Source organism: Euprymna scolopes, chromosome 16 (assembly GCF_053919585.1).
Source record: "Euprymna scolopes isolate OS-2025 chromosome 16, ASM5391958v1, whole genome shotgun sequence".
Lineage (NCBI taxonomy): Eukaryota > Metazoa > Mollusca > Cephalopoda > Sepiida > Sepiolidae > Euprymna > Euprymna scolopes.
This window is the reverse complement of record NC_136497.1, coordinates 44,274,716-44,294,993: the sequence shown is the minus strand read 5'-3', so window position 1 is coordinate 44,294,993 and position 20,278 is coordinate 44,274,716. Positions and strand designations below refer to the sequence as shown.

At 33.2% G+C, this 20,278-nt stretch overlaps 2 protein-coding genes across 2 annotated transcripts in view; one reads left to right on the top strand and one right to left on the bottom strand.

Moving 5' to 3' along the window:
• The window catches only part of LOC145295932 (succinyl-CoA:3-ketoacid coenzyme A transferase 1, mitochondrial-like), an 87,853-nt gene extending 84,491 nt beyond the window's left edge, over positions 1 to 3,362 (top strand). The window contains exon 14 of the mRNA XM_080141815.1: positions 3,001 to 3,362. Within this exon, the coding sequence (XP_079997941.1) occupies positions 3,001 to 3,042 (42 nt within the window). The 3' untranslated portion in view covers positions 3,043 to 3,362. The remainder of the gene's footprint in view (positions 1 to 3,000) is intronic.
• A 3,301-nt stretch (positions 3,363 to 6,663) lies between these two features.
• The window catches only part of LOC145295931 (sphingosine-1-phosphate lyase-like), a 74,435-nt gene continuing 60,820 nt past the window's right edge, over positions 6,664 to 20,278 (bottom strand). The window contains exons 10-12 of the mRNA XM_080141814.1: positions 17,834 to 17,933; positions 10,739 to 10,857; positions 6,664 to 7,122 (exon numbers count right to left, since the gene is read on the bottom strand). Of these exons, the coding sequence (XP_079997940.1) occupies positions 6,988 to 7,122; positions 10,739 to 10,857; positions 17,834 to 17,933 (354 nt within the window). The 3' untranslated portion in view covers positions 6,664 to 6,987. The remainder of the gene's footprint in view (positions 7,123 to 10,738; positions 10,858 to 17,833; positions 17,934 to 20,278) is intronic.

Below are 20,278 nucleotides of genomic sequence, written 5' to 3'. Positions count from 1 at the left end.
GGCTGAAGCTTGGATGACAGTTCAGGACCTATCAGGTTGGCGACTCTCTTTTGAACCTTGTCTAGGAGTGAGAGACTAGTAACAGATGCACCAGCCCAAATATGACAACAATACTCCATACATGGGCGAATGGTGGATACTTTTGGGCGTTAATAGCTTTCTAGCACGGTAGAGAGAACCTACCTTCTTCGCAGCGGTCCTGGCAATGTTCTCAATGTAATTGCTCCAACTCATGTTTCCTGTGAACGTTAGGCCGAGGAGTTTAAAAGATGTACTTTCAGATAAAGAGTCTTTGGCCATTGCTATTGGTAGTAGAGAAGGTTTCTTGTAATTATTGAAGGAAATAAGCTTAGTCTTGGGAGCATTGAATGTGACCATCCATTTTTGTCCCCATTCCACTAGATCATCCTCTAGTGTTTCTGCCATTTCTTTAGATATGTGTTCATTTGTTTTCCTGTTGTGTCTGTTATAGAGCGTGGTGTCATCAGCATATATACCCATCTCACAGACAATTTTGTCAGGGAGGTGATTTATGAATATTAGGAATAATAGAGGTCCAAGGGTAGACCCCCGAGACACTCCCAAAGGATTTAATTATGTTAAGTATTCTTCCAGTGATACCGTATGATCTGATTTTCCTGAGAAGACCTTCATTCCATACCCTGTCAAAAGCTTTAGATATATCTAGAGCTACCGCTCTACCTTCCCCTGCTTTGTCAAGTGAATGGTATATACGGTCTGAGATTACAGTTAGGATGTCTGCTGTGGAACGGGCTTGCCTAAATCCATATTGTTGGTCAGTCAGAAGTTTAGCATCTGTAAGGTGATGGACGACTCAAATATTTTGGCAAAAAGTGGGAGGAGGCTAATGGGGCGATAATTTAATGGGTCAGTTCTTTCGCTAGAATTCTTGAAAACTGGTACCACAGAAGAAATTTTCCAGCAGGCAGGAAAGCAAGATTCAAAATTACCTTTTATTTTATCTTTTCTTATGCTATTTTCAGATTTTGTAATCATCCCAAATGCATTTTATTTTCTTTTAATGGATTGACAATTGTTATTTCTTCTGACGAGTTAAGGCAAGAATAGGTTCATTGATTGATATAATAATTAAGTGAATGATTTTGTGCTACAAAACAATTGCTGTTAAGAATTGTCCATGTCGGTGTAATTAAAGAAATAAAGTATAAGATGGTCAACATCGTGAAATTTGGAATATAGGCTTTTGTCATTTATTTAATGTCAATTTAAACTCTGTAAATTAGAATTGACAACGATTTATCTTCGCCAAGGAACACAAGTTGAAAATTTTAAATTTTCCTTATTCCATGGAGTTTCAAAGAATGGCTCTTATCTGTTTACTGATCAACCGCTTGGATTATTATAATTACTATTGGACTATTTCACTTGCATTTCTACATCTAACCAATCTATTCTTTTAAATGTAACACATTTTCTTTACCAAGCCTGGACTGTATTTGGAATATCTTTTTAGCCTATTATTTTAACCCTTGTATTATTCTCAACTTTTATACAAATATGACTTCTCTCATATTTTGAAGTTTTCAATTTATGTGCTAACCAACAAAATTATAGCCTGTCCCATGAATATTATTTTGCTAACTATTTTCCTCTTTAAATAAGAGCCGTTCTTTGAAACTCCATGGAATAAGGAAAATTTAAGTTTTTAAGTTGTATTCCTTGTTGAATAATAAATTTTAAATTCTAATTTACATAGAGCATTATTATAAGAAAATTAATTTAAACTATCTTGAATATTGAGCTTTTCCATCTGGTTAGGATGGTCCTATAAATATTAGTAATAATATCTACACTCGTTTACAGAGTTATTCTGTTTGTAAACTTGACATTTTTTAAAGATATATATAGTCTCTACCAGACATGAAACTTGATATATAGAGATTCAAACTTGTGGAACAGATTTGATTTTTACCGGTAAAAATAGCTGCTAAGAGGTCAAAATTGAAAAACTTGGAACTTAGCAGGTGTAAATTGACTAATGCATTTATAGTTTTTACAATATTTAAAGTTTTTATATGCCTATGAACTTAGCTGAGATGGTAACAAATAATGTTGGAGTTGTACGTTTTGGTTTCAGTTCTAGCTGATGGCACCGAAGTCATTTTTTTTTTTTTTTTTTTAACTTTTGAAATCACTACTATATATTTGGTACAATATCATAATCAATAGAAAATTGTGTCTATAATAATAAATAATAAATCTGTATGAATTAAAATATATTGATGCATATTTTATGACTGGGCAATGCCAGGCAGCCTGCTAGTACATATATATGCTAGCAAGCCACTCAGTGTTGCCTGGTCGTAAGATACACTTAAATATCGTACTTTAATTCATGCAGATTACGTATTTATAATTGAAGAGAATTATCTGTCAATTACTATTTTGAACCTAATATATATTAGTGAGACTAAATATATATATATATATATATATATATAGTCATCCACATACAGTACTGTTTCGCTGTTTCACAGCTCATCAGTGCGGCTAGACAGGCAACTACCTCAAGCCAGGATTGAAACCCGACCGTTTATACGGCAGTCAAGGCTTCTAACCATTACGCTATTGGCGGCTGCTTGAACGAGTAGTGAGTTTAACGATGTTTTGATATCGTCCGAAATAACTTAGGTGCCATTGAAACCAAAATATACAACTCTCCCCCCCTCATTCTTTAACCTCTGAGCCATGCCCATACATATATAAATTTACCTGTCATCCCTTTTTTTTAAAAGATGGAAGCGCCAGAGACAAGATTCAAGCAAGCAAGCCAGCCCAGACAGTCCACAGAGTTTAATAATTATTAAGCTTTATGAGAGAGAGAGAGTGATAATTAGTTTATTCATCGATATGTAACACACTCATGTAGTCACAGTTGTGTTTCACAAATAATCACTTGTTTTATTATTTTTTTATTTTTGGTTTCCTGTTGTTAAAGTGTCATTTTTTTCACCTTAGGTGTCTCCTGAACTGAAACCCATGCAACAAGTTGAATTATGATTGAACATCTCCAATGAAAGAGGAATGAGCAACTGTCTTTCAGCTAATGCTGTCCAGATGATGATGTTTGGTCTGAAGCGTTAGGATTAAGGATTAACATATCGAAATAAATTTCAATTCCAAACCTGATCTTTACTTCCCAAATTGACACTTTTGTGCTTTTATTTACTAAGGTTAACACATGAAGATATTAACTCCCTCCACTATTTTGAAGACCTCACCCTAACTTTCTAGAAGAGAAAACTTTTTCTTTAACAAAAATATTTTTTTGGTATGTAAATCAGTTAAAACTGCCTCTACTAAAAATGTTTGATCTTTTTTATTTGATTTCTTCATTTTATTCAATTTTGTATACAATGAATTATTTATGAAATCCATCATTGGTGAATTTTTGCAACAACTGTTCAACTTAATTTCTTATTAGAAAAAAAAAAGTTGATATAAATTATTTGATTATTCTGACTACTGTTTTCATCTTGGATGTTATTCTCACAGTATTTCAGCCAATGTAACCTCTGACCATTTTTAGGTGCATTTTGTCATATTTATTAAATTTGAACCGAATGCTTTATTTAATTTATAAGGGTAGCTTATTATCATTCTTTAAAGTAATTTATAATTGTATTAGTATTATCTCGCACTGAGGATTGAACCTTCAACTACTAAAAGATTGTTACTAAGAACTAATTATTACTTAGCACTTTTATCTGTTGTGCCATCAGTTCATGTGGACAATTCTAGAGTAACTTTTAAAAACTTTAAAGCTAGTCTTGTTTTAAATGTGTAGTCTTATTACCTAACACTATATAATTATTCAAATGATATATTTGGTCTCATGTATTTACTCTGAAGAGAAATGCCAGAGGGTAATTAAAAAGATGGCGTGTGAAGCCAACCAAGAACGCAACAATATTAGATGAAATTGGTTCAATCATGGATCACTTGGTGCTGATTAAACTTCCTTATCCATCACGTCATGTAAGGTATCCAGTTTTTGGTCAGGATAGATTGAAGAGCCAGATATTTATTAGTTCAGTAGGATGTACATGAAGAAGATGGGATATTACGTTGACGAAAACATTGTGAAAACATCCAAAATGAGAATAGTTGTCCAAATGATACAAATCATCAATCGTCATCTAAGAAAGAACTAATATTTGACAGTTTCAAAAGGTTTGACAATATAATGTTCCTTATTACAACACTTCATAATTTGTAAGGAAATTCAGCTGGGGTGAGTTGAGCCCCATATGAGCATCAAGTTAGTTCATCTTTTTGATCAGCAGTTGAGTCTTCAGCATACTTCAGCCATACATAGTTCCAGCAATGAATACCAAGAATGTAGGGTCAGCTACCAGCTCCATCTGTCCCTTCACTATTTAAGTCCATGTTTTTAATTGACCTCTTTTGAACTTCCTCTAACCAGCATGTGCGTTTGAGGCTATTAACTTGTAAATGAATTTCTCCTGAAGTTGTTGAGAAATGTTTCCCAACCACAAAGGGCTCTTTTCAGAAGAATCTCTGTATTAGAATATAGAAGAATTTTAGTTTTCAATGCCAAGAACTTCTATGCTTTCAAGAACCAAACAGTTTATAGTAGTTCTTTTGAGAGACTGTAACTTTTTTTTCTCTGACAAACCTCAATCATTGTAAGAAAAAAACTATATATGATAAAGCAAATATTTTCTGAGATAAGGTTTTTCAGCGTTTAGTATATCTTTAGGAGAGAACCCATATCGACCTGAATGTTTCTGATTGCGATTTATAGAATACACAAAAAAATGGTGGCGCCATCTCTGAACACTTAACACTGACATTAATGGAAAGAACTTTTTCAATTTTTCTTTGAATTTAAAGTCAAGGTGAATTACTTCCACTCCGCCTTCCTGTTAAGGTCAATTACATTCTGTTAAGAATGAGTTGAATAATTTTCTTTAAATATGTAATTGAACTTTTTTGAGTTTTCTTTTCTTTAGCACAGGAGGACTTGGATACTAATTTTGAGCCCTAAAATAGTCTACTAACTTTTTTTTTTTTTTTTTTTTTTTGCGTTTCTTACATGGTCATAACTTTTCCCACTAGAAGATAGATTCTTACTTTCTAAGAGAAAACATCAGGAAAATTAACAGACCGTTTTGTTGAGCTTTCTTTGTTTTGTGGTTGAATGATGATTTCAAAACCTACTTGAAATCATTTTTATACAACTCGAGAACGAAAACGTTTTTTTATTTTCTAACATTGGAATGTTCCCTTTCACAGATTTGGCATATTTTGTGTTAAAAATCCAGCACAGCTTTTAACTATTCAGTGTTGCTGATGTAATCTGCAATTTTTCTGAGCACACAACTTAAGTTTTCATCAGCAGTGTTGTAACATCAAAGGAATAATAAGATAACATGGTAGTATGATTACAAAAATGTGTATTAAAAGAAGTAGGGATAGTATGTTATAGAAAGACTTCTCTGAGACTTTGTCTTAAACTCTTCTCTACATAATGTCTACAAGAATGCATATAATCATGAAATAGAGTAGATACATCATACCATAACAAAACGGAAGCAGATCTTATGAATGGGCATTGGGCGGCCTCAGTATGCCACTATGTAGATGTGTTATATAATAAGGGCTTTGTTTGATTAGAAAAAACTTTGAGTTTCATCTTAAAGATCGGCGATGACTCTGGAAGTTGATAAAGCTATGCAACTCTTTTGTTCTTTCCTGCTGACATTTAAAACAGGTAAGACGTGTCTAGGAGTCATCTCCATCTTCCTGATGATGACACAAATGTGTAATGGTGAAAGTGCGACAGGTCAAGTGTTTGTGCCTTTAAAAGATAATTCGAATGTAATTGTGTAACTTTAAAATGAACAACAAAGACATTTTATTTTATTTTATTTATAATTTGAAAATTTATTATTATATTAATATAAAAATAATATGGAGTTCAAGGCTGGTTGGTAGAACTTTCTTGGCTTCATAATCCCCCCTCCCCTGAGTCCTGCTAGTATATGTATATATAATTCTTTGTTTAATTTTGTAGAAAAATCCAAGGGAGTACTCGATTATTTAATAATCAGAACATAATATTTATTTATAATATTACAGAAGTTTGGACCAACATGGAGAGTGGTCCCAGACAAAAATACAGTTTTTTTTTTATCATTGAGTTTTACTTATAAACCACTCACTAGTCATATTTTCTGCCTGATAAGATCCTATTAGTAGTTTATAAGTATAAGTTAAACTCAAGAAAATATAGGCTAGGTTCACTCACCCAGCTTTAAACCTTATATATGTGTGTGTGTGTGGGTGTTACAGTTGATCAGAACAACATTGGAACTATTATACATAAATATAATACATAAATAAATATTACTCTTATTTTTGAAATTTTCGTAATAATCGAGCATTTTGCTGAACTTCTCTCCCTCTAATCTTAGAAAGGTGTGTGTGTGTGTGTGTGTGTGTGTGTGTGTATCATTAAATTACCTTGGATACTTTCTGAGAAAGAAGACTTGTTGTTTGGAGTAAATAGCTTGTTTACCGCCAATTTTTCTTCAAATTTGTAAAAGATATTTGTTCTATAATTGTTATTAAATGATAAAATCATATAATTTTGAATTTAATGCTTTGTCCAAAGTTTTATTAATTATTCTAAATCCTGAACTTCACTTTGGCATTTGGAAGTCGATTCATATTCAAATTGATTTAAACTATATAAATTTTGCTGTTTCTATGAATACGTACTATATACGTATGTTTGTGCATGTGTAAATGTTACATGTATGCATCTCTGTCTATTCATGTTTTATAATATCTAAACATTCAAGGAAAAAAAAACATGAAATGTGTAAATAATCCACATAAAGGGCAAGTAACTCTCGACCTTCCTGTCAGCATGTGTTTGAGCAATGAAGCAAATCCTAATGTTAAAATTTCATCTCCTCATTTGTGGGTTTTGTGTTGGTACATTTGGCTAAAGAACTCAACAATAAACTCATCAACAATTGTTCGATCGGTGATTGATGCCATCATTCCGTATAAAGCTGCCGAATTGGATTTCTTTACTTTATTTTCATTCTATAAAAGATAAAAGAAATACATTATTTATTTAGCCTTAAATCAGTGTTCTCTTAAAAATTTTTTTTTTACTTTTTGTTCAATTAAAGACAAGAATAAAGGTTACCTAACTGGTTATTGAAGCAAAAGGGATCAGTCTTATATCCTGAAACAGAATACTGCTGCCACATCTGGCGAAGTGCCATTCAAAGCACTCGATCCTTGACAGAGGAGTACAAAATCGATTTTGTTATCTAGTAGATTATCTCTTCTGTTTTGTATACACCATGAAAGAAGTATTGCTAGTCTTTCTGTATTCTATTTCCATGGGATATGCTTGACTGAGTTTCAATGTGTTGTTTCAAATAGTAAGAACTCATTATTTTACCACAACTGCAAAGCACTTCATTTGCTTAATATCAAATGGAATTTCCATGAACAGAGTTTTTTTTGCAAAAACTTTTCATGCTTTCTTGCTGATTATGTGGTCATTTTCAAATTCAGCATGTTGTATATATGTATATGGGAGCTACTGTGATAGGAGACAGATTTATAAGGGGCAAGCTTTATAGAAACTAGACAGCAATATGCTTGTTCCTATTTTATTTACATTTATGCATGTTGGTATGGTTTGGGATACAGGTAGCAGGGAGGAAATTCCAAAGGTAAGCGACTCAAAAAACAAGCTACTAAAATAGAAAATCTTCCGACATTTAGGGACAGATACAGTGCAGTTGTTTTTTTGTTTATTTTTGAGGTGGGTTGGGAATATTTACGTAGAGGAAGTACATGTGCAGTAAGTTAATCAGAACACATGTAAAAGTAATTATAAAACAAGCAGTGATGTGACAGGAACTGGAGCTTGACAGACCATTTAGAACTTATTAGATTAGAAACTCTATTTTTGCACCATATCCAAGAGGAAGAGGCTTAGTTGGTACATCAATCCAGATGTGGCAACAAAACTTTATACATGAGCTAATGGTTGCTTTATAGAGATCTAAGATACTATCAGGTATAAGAAGTTTTCTAGTCTGGTAGATGCAGTCTACCTTCTTTGCAATAGAATTAGCAACATATTTGATGCACTTAGTTCAATTCATGTTATCTGAGAATGTTAGACCATGAAGTTTGTTATGGTCAATAGCACCGTTCCTAATCAACAATGTAGTTGTAAAATTATACTTCATAAAAGGACATGTAAATTATTGGATGAGTGGTTATAACGAGACAGAGCAAATGCTTATATATCCAAGAACATTACCAGATTTTATAAGGATCATTCATTTGATCAATAAAGTCCAGACTCCAATTGATTTTACTGTTTGGAGTTTACTGTTACATTACTTGTTGTTCCATGGAAGATGCTCGGCTGAGCATTAATCTTTGGTTTCTTCTTGTAGGACATTCAAAGCAAGAAATCGTTCTCTACAACTAAAAAAAAAACTTTTGTTTCTTTTTCTGTATGTCTAGCATCACAGAATTTCCGTGAACAGAGCCTCTTAAAATCTCATGGAACACATTACCACAGGACTGTTTCCATGCAGATTATGACATGGTAAATCTAGTGTCAACAAATTCTTGTCATAAACCGTTTCCATAAGTAACCAAACTTAGTTCATTTTAATAATAATTCTCAATTCTATCATTAAATTCTTCATCTTTCAACTGGCAATCATTCCATCATATTAACCCTTATCTTGGAGTGTTTTTGTTTATGCATCAAATTTAATTTGTATTTAAGAATCACATTGCACATAGTATTATTCTCATATCATTTCTATCGACACGGCACATGTCCTCAACTATCACTGACCAGGTTTCACTTCCGTAGATCACTACACTTTGTGCATGTGCTTGATAGACTTTTCCCTTGGTCAACAGTGATAATGCTCTGTTAGTTGTTATGAAAAAGTTCACACAAAAATATTCAATACACACGAAAACCTATATTAAACAAAGAACAATTGAACAAGGAAACTTAAACGAGACTTATAACACAGAACAAGACATTTACTTTAATAAATACTTAGGATGGAATCGCATCCCCTTTTGATTTCTTTAAAAGATCAATCCTTTTAGATATGCTCTCAACCAAAGTGGAACACTGTGAAGAGGAGATGCTATTCTATTCGCTTCCCACAGTTTGTCATTATTCAATAAAGTTCTTCCGGCCAATGCATGAGGTATTATGGACCAAATATTCTAGATTGGGTTAAATCGGGGCTTTGACCTAGCCAAAATATCACATCAATTGAATTATCAGAAAATCATTTTTTGTGATTTTAGCAGTGTGTGCAGGGGCATTATCACGTTGAAAAAAATGTTCTAGGATATTCCCAGCTTCTGGATACTTAGTAACAGTCCTGTTTCTAATATTCGAATGTATTCCTTTGCATTGATTGATTTCTCACATTTAATAAGTTCCCCAACTCCTGCTGCAGTGAAAGTTCCCCATACCATTATCCCTCCATTCCCGCGTTTAAATGTCGTTTTAATGCAACTTGGCAAAAATCTTTCTCCAGCTCTTCGATTGCACCGTTCAGGAGCATCAGGAACATCACTAATAAGACAAACTCTTGATTCATCTAACCAGAAAACATTCCTGAACCATTCTGTATCTTTCTTGCCATAACATGAGAAAAATCTTGTTCTCTTGATGTTCTTCCTAGATAAAAATGGCTTCTTTGCACACCTTTTAGAGGAAAATCCCATTGTTGTCATTCATCTAGATATTGTATATCTAGAAAGAATTTGCAGCCTGTTTTGAATTCTTTGCTATGGTCAACATAAGTTTTCTTTCGATCCTTCAAAACAGTTAATTAAAGCCTGGGGTCGTCCTTTAAAGTGGATACTCTAGCGCGACCAGATCCAGATTTTCCTTTTCACAAGACTTCGACTTCGAACCTTTGACCAATTCGCTTCACTACAGAAAGAGATATTTTCACATTTTCTTTTCTTAAAATACCAAAAATCTGCTTGTAAGTCATTTTGGGCTTCTTTAATCCTGCAATTCGGTTTTTTATATCCTCGCCAAGATGTGGTCTTACCATTTTCAGAATTAATTTTTCCACTTATTATTATATATTATATGCATAAGTGTGTGTGTGTCTGTGTACATTCTCCTACACAATAACTGTCAGTTTTCAGTCTACAGACTCGAAATTTGATCTCCAGGATACTGAGATTTGGGAAAATCTTTGTAATTTGGCTGTTAAGGGGTCAAAGTTTAACGATTTGACCTTTGAGAACTCTACCAAATTCCTCCGACAATTTTGGGTCTAAACACTTGTAATTTTAGATATAGATTCCTTGGATCTAACTTAATAACTTGATTTGAGCCCAAAACAATAAATGTTAAGGGGTCAAAGTTTTAAAAAAATTGACTGTTTTTTTGTATCAACATACACCTCCAAACACCCGGGCAATGTCGGGCTGAAATGTTAGTATGCTATAATAATAATGATCTGTAAAATAGAAATTTTCAGTTAAAATTAACAAAAATTCATGGAAAAATATTGCAAATCGATTTCTTCCTTCTTTCACCCATGGCCCATTTTTTTTTTTTTTTGCTCATGAGTGTACTTCATAACTTATAAATGGTTACACATTCGATAAGTTGGCAATTGTTATTTACCTTGACTTCTATGACACTGTCAGCTAAATCAGTAAGAAATTCATCTGCTACTCCAATATGATGCGGAAGAACACTGATATGGAAACAGGTGGGATTATGAAGTCGTTCCATTACCCAACCTAAATATTGAAATCAAAATGAAGAGTTCATTAATGGAGTGAAGTATTATTTCAATATGATTCAATCTGCAAAGCATTAACCATTCTTATGTTTCCTTTCAAAACTTAAGATTTCAAAATTCTAATTCACACCGAAATGAGCTGCTTTCTACTCAGTGTATTTGCCTCCCTTGTGCCAATTTTTGTGCAAACATTTTCTAAATTTTTTAAAGTTTTGATTCATTTTAATTGTTTCCAAATTTCTCATGATGTATAAAAACATTGACATTCGAAATTAGTTGTAAAAATATAAATTCTAAAATAAAAAGATTGACTTTGAAACAATTGTACAAATTTTTTGGTGTAGCAAGGTTTGTTTAACTAAACATATTTTAACAAAAGTCAAATAAATTTATGATACATTCCATTAAACAAACAAAATATTATTTTAATAGCCTGCAAAAATTTTGACTACCCATCACTAATAGTTTGTAAAAATATTTAATTTTCATTTCTAATCGTTTTGATTTCATCATATTTATGTTAAAATGAACCCTGTTCTACTTAAATAAAATGTTGATATTTATTTCCTTCTGCATATTATTTCACATATTCTTTTAAGTCATATACTTATATGAGGTGCCTTCAATAAGTTTCCAGACTGTTTTTATATCGGCACTTTTATTGATAGTACACACTTAAAACTCTAGTCCTCTTCAAAAAAATCTTCTCCTGGTACTATGCATTTGTACCATTTCAACATCATGGAAGTCCCTGTGTGAATGTGTCAATGATCCTTGTCACACCCTCAACCATCGCCACAATTTTCTCATAGCGACAGACTCTAAGGCTTTCCTTAAGCTTAGGGAATAACCAAAAGTCACAGGGAGCAAGGTCTGGGCTGTAGGCAGGGTAAAAAACTGTCTTGATGTCATCTTGGTCAAATAGTCTGCGACAAGGATAGAGCACGCTTGAGACAAACTCTGTAAATATTCCACATCTTCAATTCCTCACAAATAATTGTGTACAGTTCCCACACTGACATCAAACTATGCACTTATTCTCTCTATAGACACACAACGGTTTTTATCCATGAAATTCTTTATTTTGTCAATAAAGTCTGGTGTTCTGACTTCCTTACTCCTCCCACGCTTCTCATCATCTCTCACAGACTCCCAGCCTTTCTTAGAACTCTTCTGATGCTCGATTCATTTAAGATGGTCCAAAAGCAGTCTGAAGCATTCCATGCATTTCCGTGGCATTTTTTCATGTTTAAAACAATTTGTTTGCATATTGTTTTTCTAAAGTGTCCTCACGTCCAGATTGCATTTTTGAAATTCACCAGCTGTGAAAATCAGGCTTTAGTAGGGTGTATTCCAATTCCTTCTGTAGCTTTTCATTTGAACCTAAAATCATAAAATTAGTCGGTCATCTCAGAAGATATTTAGCAATAACATACTGAATTTTCAAGAGTCTATGACAATTTTAAATTCCTGTACAAAAAAAATCTGGAAACTTATTGAAGGCACCTATATCTAGCATTTTTTTAAAAGTTGGGGTGTTTTGAAGTAATATATATATATATATATATATATATATATATATATATATATATATATGTGCGTGTGTTATTTTATATGTCCGCATAAAATTTTATGTAAATATTGTCAGCATTTACTTCGACAATGCTCAATACACATAAGTAGAGCTGGGTAGTACGTTTTGTAAATATATATGGCAATTAAGCTACACAAAATTTTCCACATTTCATTCTCGTGAGGATTCGTCAGGTTATTGCAATAGCCTGACGAATCCTTGCAACAATGAAATGCAGAAAATTCTGTGTAGCTTAATTGCCATATATATTTTCCCAACTGTATATGTATATAACCCTTTCATCTTCAATACTGATCAATATAATGTATTTGTATATAAACACATTTACTTCCATCTCCTTACACTAAAATGTTTTAGTAAAGCCCCTGCCTTTTTCTAACCCCTGGATGGAATTATTTCAAGTGGTGAGGGTAAGTAATAAAGTAAATAGCAAGTCAGACAACCATCTCAGATATATTTTACCGCCTTGAATAAATCCTCCACACTACATATTCAGATATATTTTGTAATATGTATTCCTAGTGAAAATGTTTGTCTATATAAAACTCAATGTCTGTGTTTATGAGTATAGATGTTTGTGTTTTCCCTACATAAAAAATGTTAGAGAGTCTGAAATCTAAAAGTGTATTTTCATCTAAAATTTATCGAGAAGTATTCTGAATTTTCCCTAAGGAGGCTATGACAACATAACCACCTTAAAATTAGGCATATGACCCTATTTTATGAGATTTAAATCATATGCATAACATTCTCTGGGGAACACAATGTAAGTAATCCCTAATCTCCAAACTCTTTCTCAACCTAAATAAGCAAAAAAAATTCCTTTGTCAGGTTTTCAAAAAAGTTATATCTGTATTAAATTTAATAGAAGTTGTCCGAATCACCGCGTTACTCTATATTAGCTGTATGTATCTATAGTATTTACTAAATATCTGCATGATCCATTGGAACAGAATTCTTTTAAAACTTCAAATGCGTACATTAAATTTTCATGAAATTTAAACCATATATATAAGACACTAATTCAATTTTAATGAAATTTAAACCATATATATAAGACACTAATTCAATTTTAATGAAATTTAAACCATATATATAAGACACTAATTCAATTTTAATGAAATTTAAACCATATATATAAGACACTAATTCAGAGAGTTTTCCAACATTTCTATATTAGGGAGTGAAATGGAGTGTGAGACCAGTAAAATAAATGCAAAAACTATGGTGTTAAGACCATTATGAAAAAGTTCCAAATCTTCATTCAATCCCAAGCAACATGATTCTACTCCCTGCTAGTATGAGATATTTACTGCCGACTGTGTACTTGTGAGTTCGATCCTGTGTCAGAGAGTGTAGCTATGCTGATGACAGAAACACATGCACATGGATAACTTTTATGAACGTAAAAAGATTTAAAAACTATTTATATAAAATAGATATTTGAATATTCAATAAATAAAAAAATATGCATCATCAAAAAATGGGGAACGTGGAATATAATGAATTTCCATGTTGCAGTAATGCAACAAAAACACAGAAAAGCGGTAAATTAAATAATATAGAAAAAATAGTTGTCGAAGAAACGAAATAATATATATGTCAATGATGCCATATTTAAAATTCAGTAACCATTTGTTTATGTAGTGAAGAATCGAATAACGGAATCGGAGAATTTCCAGAGCTCAGCCAATCAGAACGGGTGGACTTCAGCAAGGGACCTATTATTTAGGAATAGGTAAATGCAAAGAATATGTTATGTCTATGTGTCTAATAATAACCAGTATAGTAGGAAAATTTACAATTAGTCCCGGTGTCAACTGGTAGTGGTATGAGCACTTAATATTGAGAAAGAAAAATAGGAACTCCTTCCTCTGGAGATGTTGCGATTGTAATGGTGTTGCTCGTTAGATGCAATGTAGCAATTTATTACCACAACTGAATGTGAAATGCGGTTTGAAAACTACATAAGACATTTTGTCATGTGGTGTTGGCGATGATGATAACGGCACAAAAAAAACAACAGCGCTTGTTATATGTAGAAAAGAACCGTGGGGGGGGGGAGCAATCAACACTGCCAGGCGTCTCGATTCTAAGGATGGGACCAGAGAGTGCGGCTTACTCAACTCGAGCTGATTGTCTCTTCACCAGTACTGCCGGCCGACTACTCCCTTGCTAAAATCTGCAGGTTTTTTTTAATATGATTTCTGTCACGTTCGCCCAGCGTAACTCGATCTGCTAGATACTCGATTTCGTTGACATAGAATGATCGAATATCGACTGAGACATTCCATGTATTGTTCATCTGATTTCTATTTTTAGACGTGAGTGTTTTTTGTTTAAATTAAGATGGACCTTATTTTGCATGTTTCCATATTTAACAAACAAAAATGTAATTTCGTCGTTTTTTTTTTTTGTTTTTTTTTTTCGATAAAAAAAAAAAAACACCACCAGCGCCAATTCCGCTTTTCGGGCCGCACTATCTAACAGTGACCACCATTCAAAATCAAGACGCCTGACCATGTCACAATAAGATAGTGGCTAATAGCCTAGATGTAATCAATTTGTATGTGACATCTGTTGTTTCAAACCTACGATACTTTGGCCCCAAAAAGACGTTATTTCGAAGGCTCATGACGTCATAAGTCTCCGTGGCCGAAATGGCTAATGCGTTAGCTTTCTTCACCTCTTTTTCCTCTTTCACATTACAGGTTTGAGCCTGGCTACTACGGCAATTTTTTTTTTGTGTGTTTGCACAAGTACTCGCTGCTATTCTGATTGAAACAAAAGCTGTTTTAATTTTATTTCTAGGGTTTGGTTGTTCAATAACCTTAGTATACAACCTCTCTCCATCCAGACAACGCTGGGTACCCCTGCTAGTTTTATTATATAGGAGATAAATGATATGTTTTGCATTAAAATATTTTGAGGTATGCAGTAAAATATAGAATTTTAAAAACAAAAAATGATTATTTGAACAAGTAATACACAATATTTCAAGTTATTTCATTAATCCATGAATTTTCGATATAACGCTCATCTCTTGAGAGGAAATGACTTTAGCAAAGATTTCTTTATGGATAAACATAATTTTTCTTTTTAGCACATTCATTGAAAATTAATTAAAAATATTTTTAAAAGGACATAGAAAATGACATCATTTTAAGTCAGTTCTCATATTGGATCACCTTAAAACGAGGTCCTTTTCTATATTAACAAGCATTTTGCACTGGAAAAATGCTTGGGAGTGGGGGTGTTGTGGGAATTCACCCATGCACAAGATATAAGCTCTTCCGAAGTGTATAAAAAGACTGAGAAGTACCGACTCTCGGTGTGACTTGTGTATTTTTATAGTACATGGAAGTTAAGGTTCTGTCCTTGATAATCAGTCTGGCAGGAACTGGGCCATTTCGATGCCCTTTTTAACTGTCAGACTTATGCAAATGTTCTGGGTAGCCCTGGAAGGCCCATCCTCCCGGGCCTTTCCACCTGGCTTTCAAGAGGAGCAAGTTTATTGCTTGTTGTCCGAGGTGACCTTACTGGTAAATGCGGACTGGGATATTCAGACTTACTTTTGTAGGGTCATAGTGCTCATCTTCTTTGTGGCACTGACCCAATTTCCCCACCTTCCAACCTTGAGTCACATCCTCTTGTGATTGGAGAAAAGTAAATACCATGGCCTGTGTTACTTTCATAGAATGCTATCTTGGTGGTAGTGCTGCGTCTGTTGTGCAAATCACCTTTTATAACAGATATACGTGTCTGAATTTTCTTTAGCAACGCTTGTCGGACACAACAATTTTCGTGGAGCAAAGTTTTAATAAATACATTTATCTCTATATAATTTATATATTAAATTGTTCTATTGAGCAAAACACAAGAAAAACGTCAAATTTCAAAGTTAAAATATTACAACCTTACTCAATTACAGGGTGGGACGATAAAGTTCTCAACACTACAGTTTTATTTTAAGACTTTTATTGAAAATATCGATTCAGGTAACTTGATTATGTAGTAGAGCTAACATCTATTCAGTATAGCTGTTTTCAGCTTCAATCACCGCCTCAATATGGGTCCGGAACTGGGAGCATGCCTTTTCTACAGTGCCAGGTGTGGGGAGCTCTGCAAACACTCGGTGGATGGCGACAATCAGGCTGGCTTTGGTGTTGTGGGAAGTCATGTTGGTGATGTTTTCAACATATGACCAAACGAAGTAGTCCAGCAGGTTCAGGTCAAGAGAGGAAGTGGGGCCAGTAAGAGAAAGGTACAAAGTTGTAGCACTCCTTCTGAAGCCAAGCCTGGGTCTCTTTGGACTTGTGGGATGGCTCAGAGTTCTGCTGCCATACTTAGGGTGTGTCAGTGGCCATCTAATTGCACCAGAGGATCACCACTCTCTTCAGCACATCCAGGTACACTTTGATGTTGACTTTCAAGCTAACTTTGAAGATGTGAGGTGGCATGATGTGGCCCTCACTTGAAACCACACTAAAGACCAAAACCGCTGCTGAAAACTTTGTTTTCAACACCCTGGGCACGTCCCTGTTTTTCGTCGTAATCCAGTAATTCATTTTGAAGAGTACTGGAAATGATCCTGGTTGCATAACTTGAATAGGTAGAGAGCATGAATTGTACAGCGGTGCATTTCTGATCTCACTCATTGAACATTGTGTCATTTTCAGACATGATGAAAGACTCCTATTGCTCTTGGGATTTGTACACAACTGGCCAACTAGTAGATGGTCTACAACAAAGAAAGGAAACCAGTTTTAACCAAACCGAAATGGAATCATGTCGTCTTTACTAGGGCAATAATTTTATCATTCCATTCTGCAGTGTCTAATGACTTCAAGTTTGCAATATTATAACTTGGGCCGACAACAGCATATTCTTTCCATTGTTTTGACTCTCCAGTATATATCTGACAAAGTTAGACACAGTAATCAACCGAGAACCACATCACGCTATACAAAAGCATATAAGATATCAATGGATACCCACTCGAGAGTCAAAACAATGAAAAGAATATGCTATTGTCCTAGCGCTAATTATAACTTTAAAATTTTACGTTGTTCCCATGTTATGCTTGATAAAACCATTTAAGTATTTGTGGAATATTTATTAATTGATGTCTGATATCTATTGTTACAATGTCAGAAAAATTGAAGCTATCTCTTTGCTCTTTTGATGAAACTTAATTCAAATAATTAGAGCCAATTTATAATCTATGCTTACTCCTAGAAGCTGTGTCCGAAAATTCATAATGATCGGCTAATCAGTTTAGGAGTGAATCAAGTGCGTAGCAATATAAAAACATAACTTTATATTAATATAGATATGGTGAACTATTTATAAATTTTCTTGAAAGGAAATTAAATTATACCTCTTGTTTCCATCTTATCAGCTACATCCAAAATATCCAAGTTTTTCACCGACTTAACGGCGAATGCTGTCATGTGCGGATTACCAACGATCTCAAGTTCCTGCAATTATCAAGACAAATCACTTAAACAGTTTGAAATGCGTGTGTAATATATATATATATATATATATATATATATATATATATATATATATATATACGATGTGCCTTCAATAAGTATCCAGACTTTTGTACAGCATTTAAAATTGAAAATTTAGTATGCTATTGCTATACCTATTATGAGATAACTGACAATTTCAAATGAACAGCTACAACAGGAATTGGAATGCACCCTACTAAAGCCTGATTGTCACAGCTGGTGAATTTCAAAATTGCAATCTGAACGTGAGGACACTTTAGAAGAACCATATGCAATAAAATTCCATTTTAAATTTGTAAAAAAATGTCACAGAAACGTATGGAATGCTTCAGACTGCTTTTGGACCATCTTTCATAAATCGAGCATTTTGGAGTGTCATAAGAGATTCAAGAAAAGCAGGGAGTTTGTGAGGGATGATGAGAGGTGTGGGAGGAGTAGCTAGTCAGAACATCAGAGTTGATTGGCTAAATAAAGAGTTTCATGGATAAGGACCGTCGTGTAGCTACAAAGACAATAAATGCACAGTTTAATATCCGTCTCAGAACTATACTCCATTATTCGTGGGGAACGGAAGATTTGCACAAAAGAACCAGTTCACAACTGCATCCTTGTCACAGACTATTTGACCAACATGGGCATCAAGACGCTCCCTATACTTCAGACCTTGCTTGCTGTGACTTTTGGTTATTCCCTAAGCTCAAGGAAAACCTCAGAGGGTGTAATTATGTGATAATTGAGAAGAGGAAATGAACTAGGCTTTGACAAGGCTCATTGACACGCTCACGCCATGGAGCCTTCCATGGGGCCTTCTATAAGTTGTTGAAACTGCACAACAAGTGCATTGTGGCTAGAGGAGATTACTTCGAAGAGGAATACAGTTTCATGTGTGGGCTACCAATAAAAGCGTCCGTATGAAAAAAGTCTGGAAACTTATTGAAAGCACTTTATATATAAATGATAAGTTAAAAATAGGTATAACATATAAAGGTAAATCGGAAGGATATATGTAAGTAATATTTAAAAACTATAGGTAATTATTGAAGCATTTGGCTTCAAAATGTTCGTTTTTTTCTAAATTTCCTCTTAATTTTTCCTGATTATTCTGATGACATAATAAAATTACATATAACTTTTATTCATCATCTTTCATTTAATATTATTGTTTTGCTTCCCTTAATAGTGTTGAGCTTTTCTTATCTTGATAAGTTTTGCTTTGTTAAAGATTTATTCTTAGATAACATAATTATTATATATATATAACATATCATAATTGGCTGCTAATGCACTTACTGATCCGTGCTATTTTTTAATCATATTTCTAAGTTTAATTAAAGTTTTATTATGTATTTTTTTATTCAATTGTAAGGTTAAAGTACAGAATAGGTACAAAATACCCTTCCCTCCCCATGTTAAGAATGGCTTTTTAAATAATAACGTTATTATTTCAGCACGGATCAATAAGTGCATGAGTACCCATAATTATATATATATATATATATATATATATATTGCTAACATAATTCTTGTATGTATATATATATATATATATATATATATATATATATATATATATTATTATACTGTTGGTAGAATTTTTCAGTAACTCATAACAACAACGCAATATGTCATTCCAAAGAGTGCTCAATGCATGAAACAGAGCAATATATTGATTGTTGGAGAGCTATTGGCTACACATTAGCAAACGTGTTTCAATGACCCCCTAGCAGGGAAAATCACCTCATCAGGCCAAAAACCATCCAACTATATATATATATATATATATATATATATATATATATATATACATACTCCTATAAATTCGTTTTCCTTTTGTGTGTATTGATATTCATATTAGAACCCCTCTTTTTATTTAAAAAGAAAATACAATTTTCTTATATATAGGTTGTGGAATTGCATAATACATATATATAATACACATATATATATAATTATATATATATAATTATATATAATACATATATATATATAATTCAGTAGCAAAAGATCTAGCAAATTGGAATATTCATTTAAACATTCATTGTAATTAATTCCCTTGCAGTAAACATGGTGTCATAGCCGAGTCATTGCCGGCGGAGGCAAAATAAATCGTGAGCGGAACGTTTTGGTTTCGATTCTAAGTCTTTTTTTTATACTTTATAAATCATTACTAAATATCGCATCCAATCTACCTATCTATCTACCTATCTATCTATCTATCTATCTATTTATATATCTATAAATGTTAAAATGTCTGTATGTCTTTTCTCTATGGTAGTTAAGGAAGACTACTATACAGAAAGGCATTA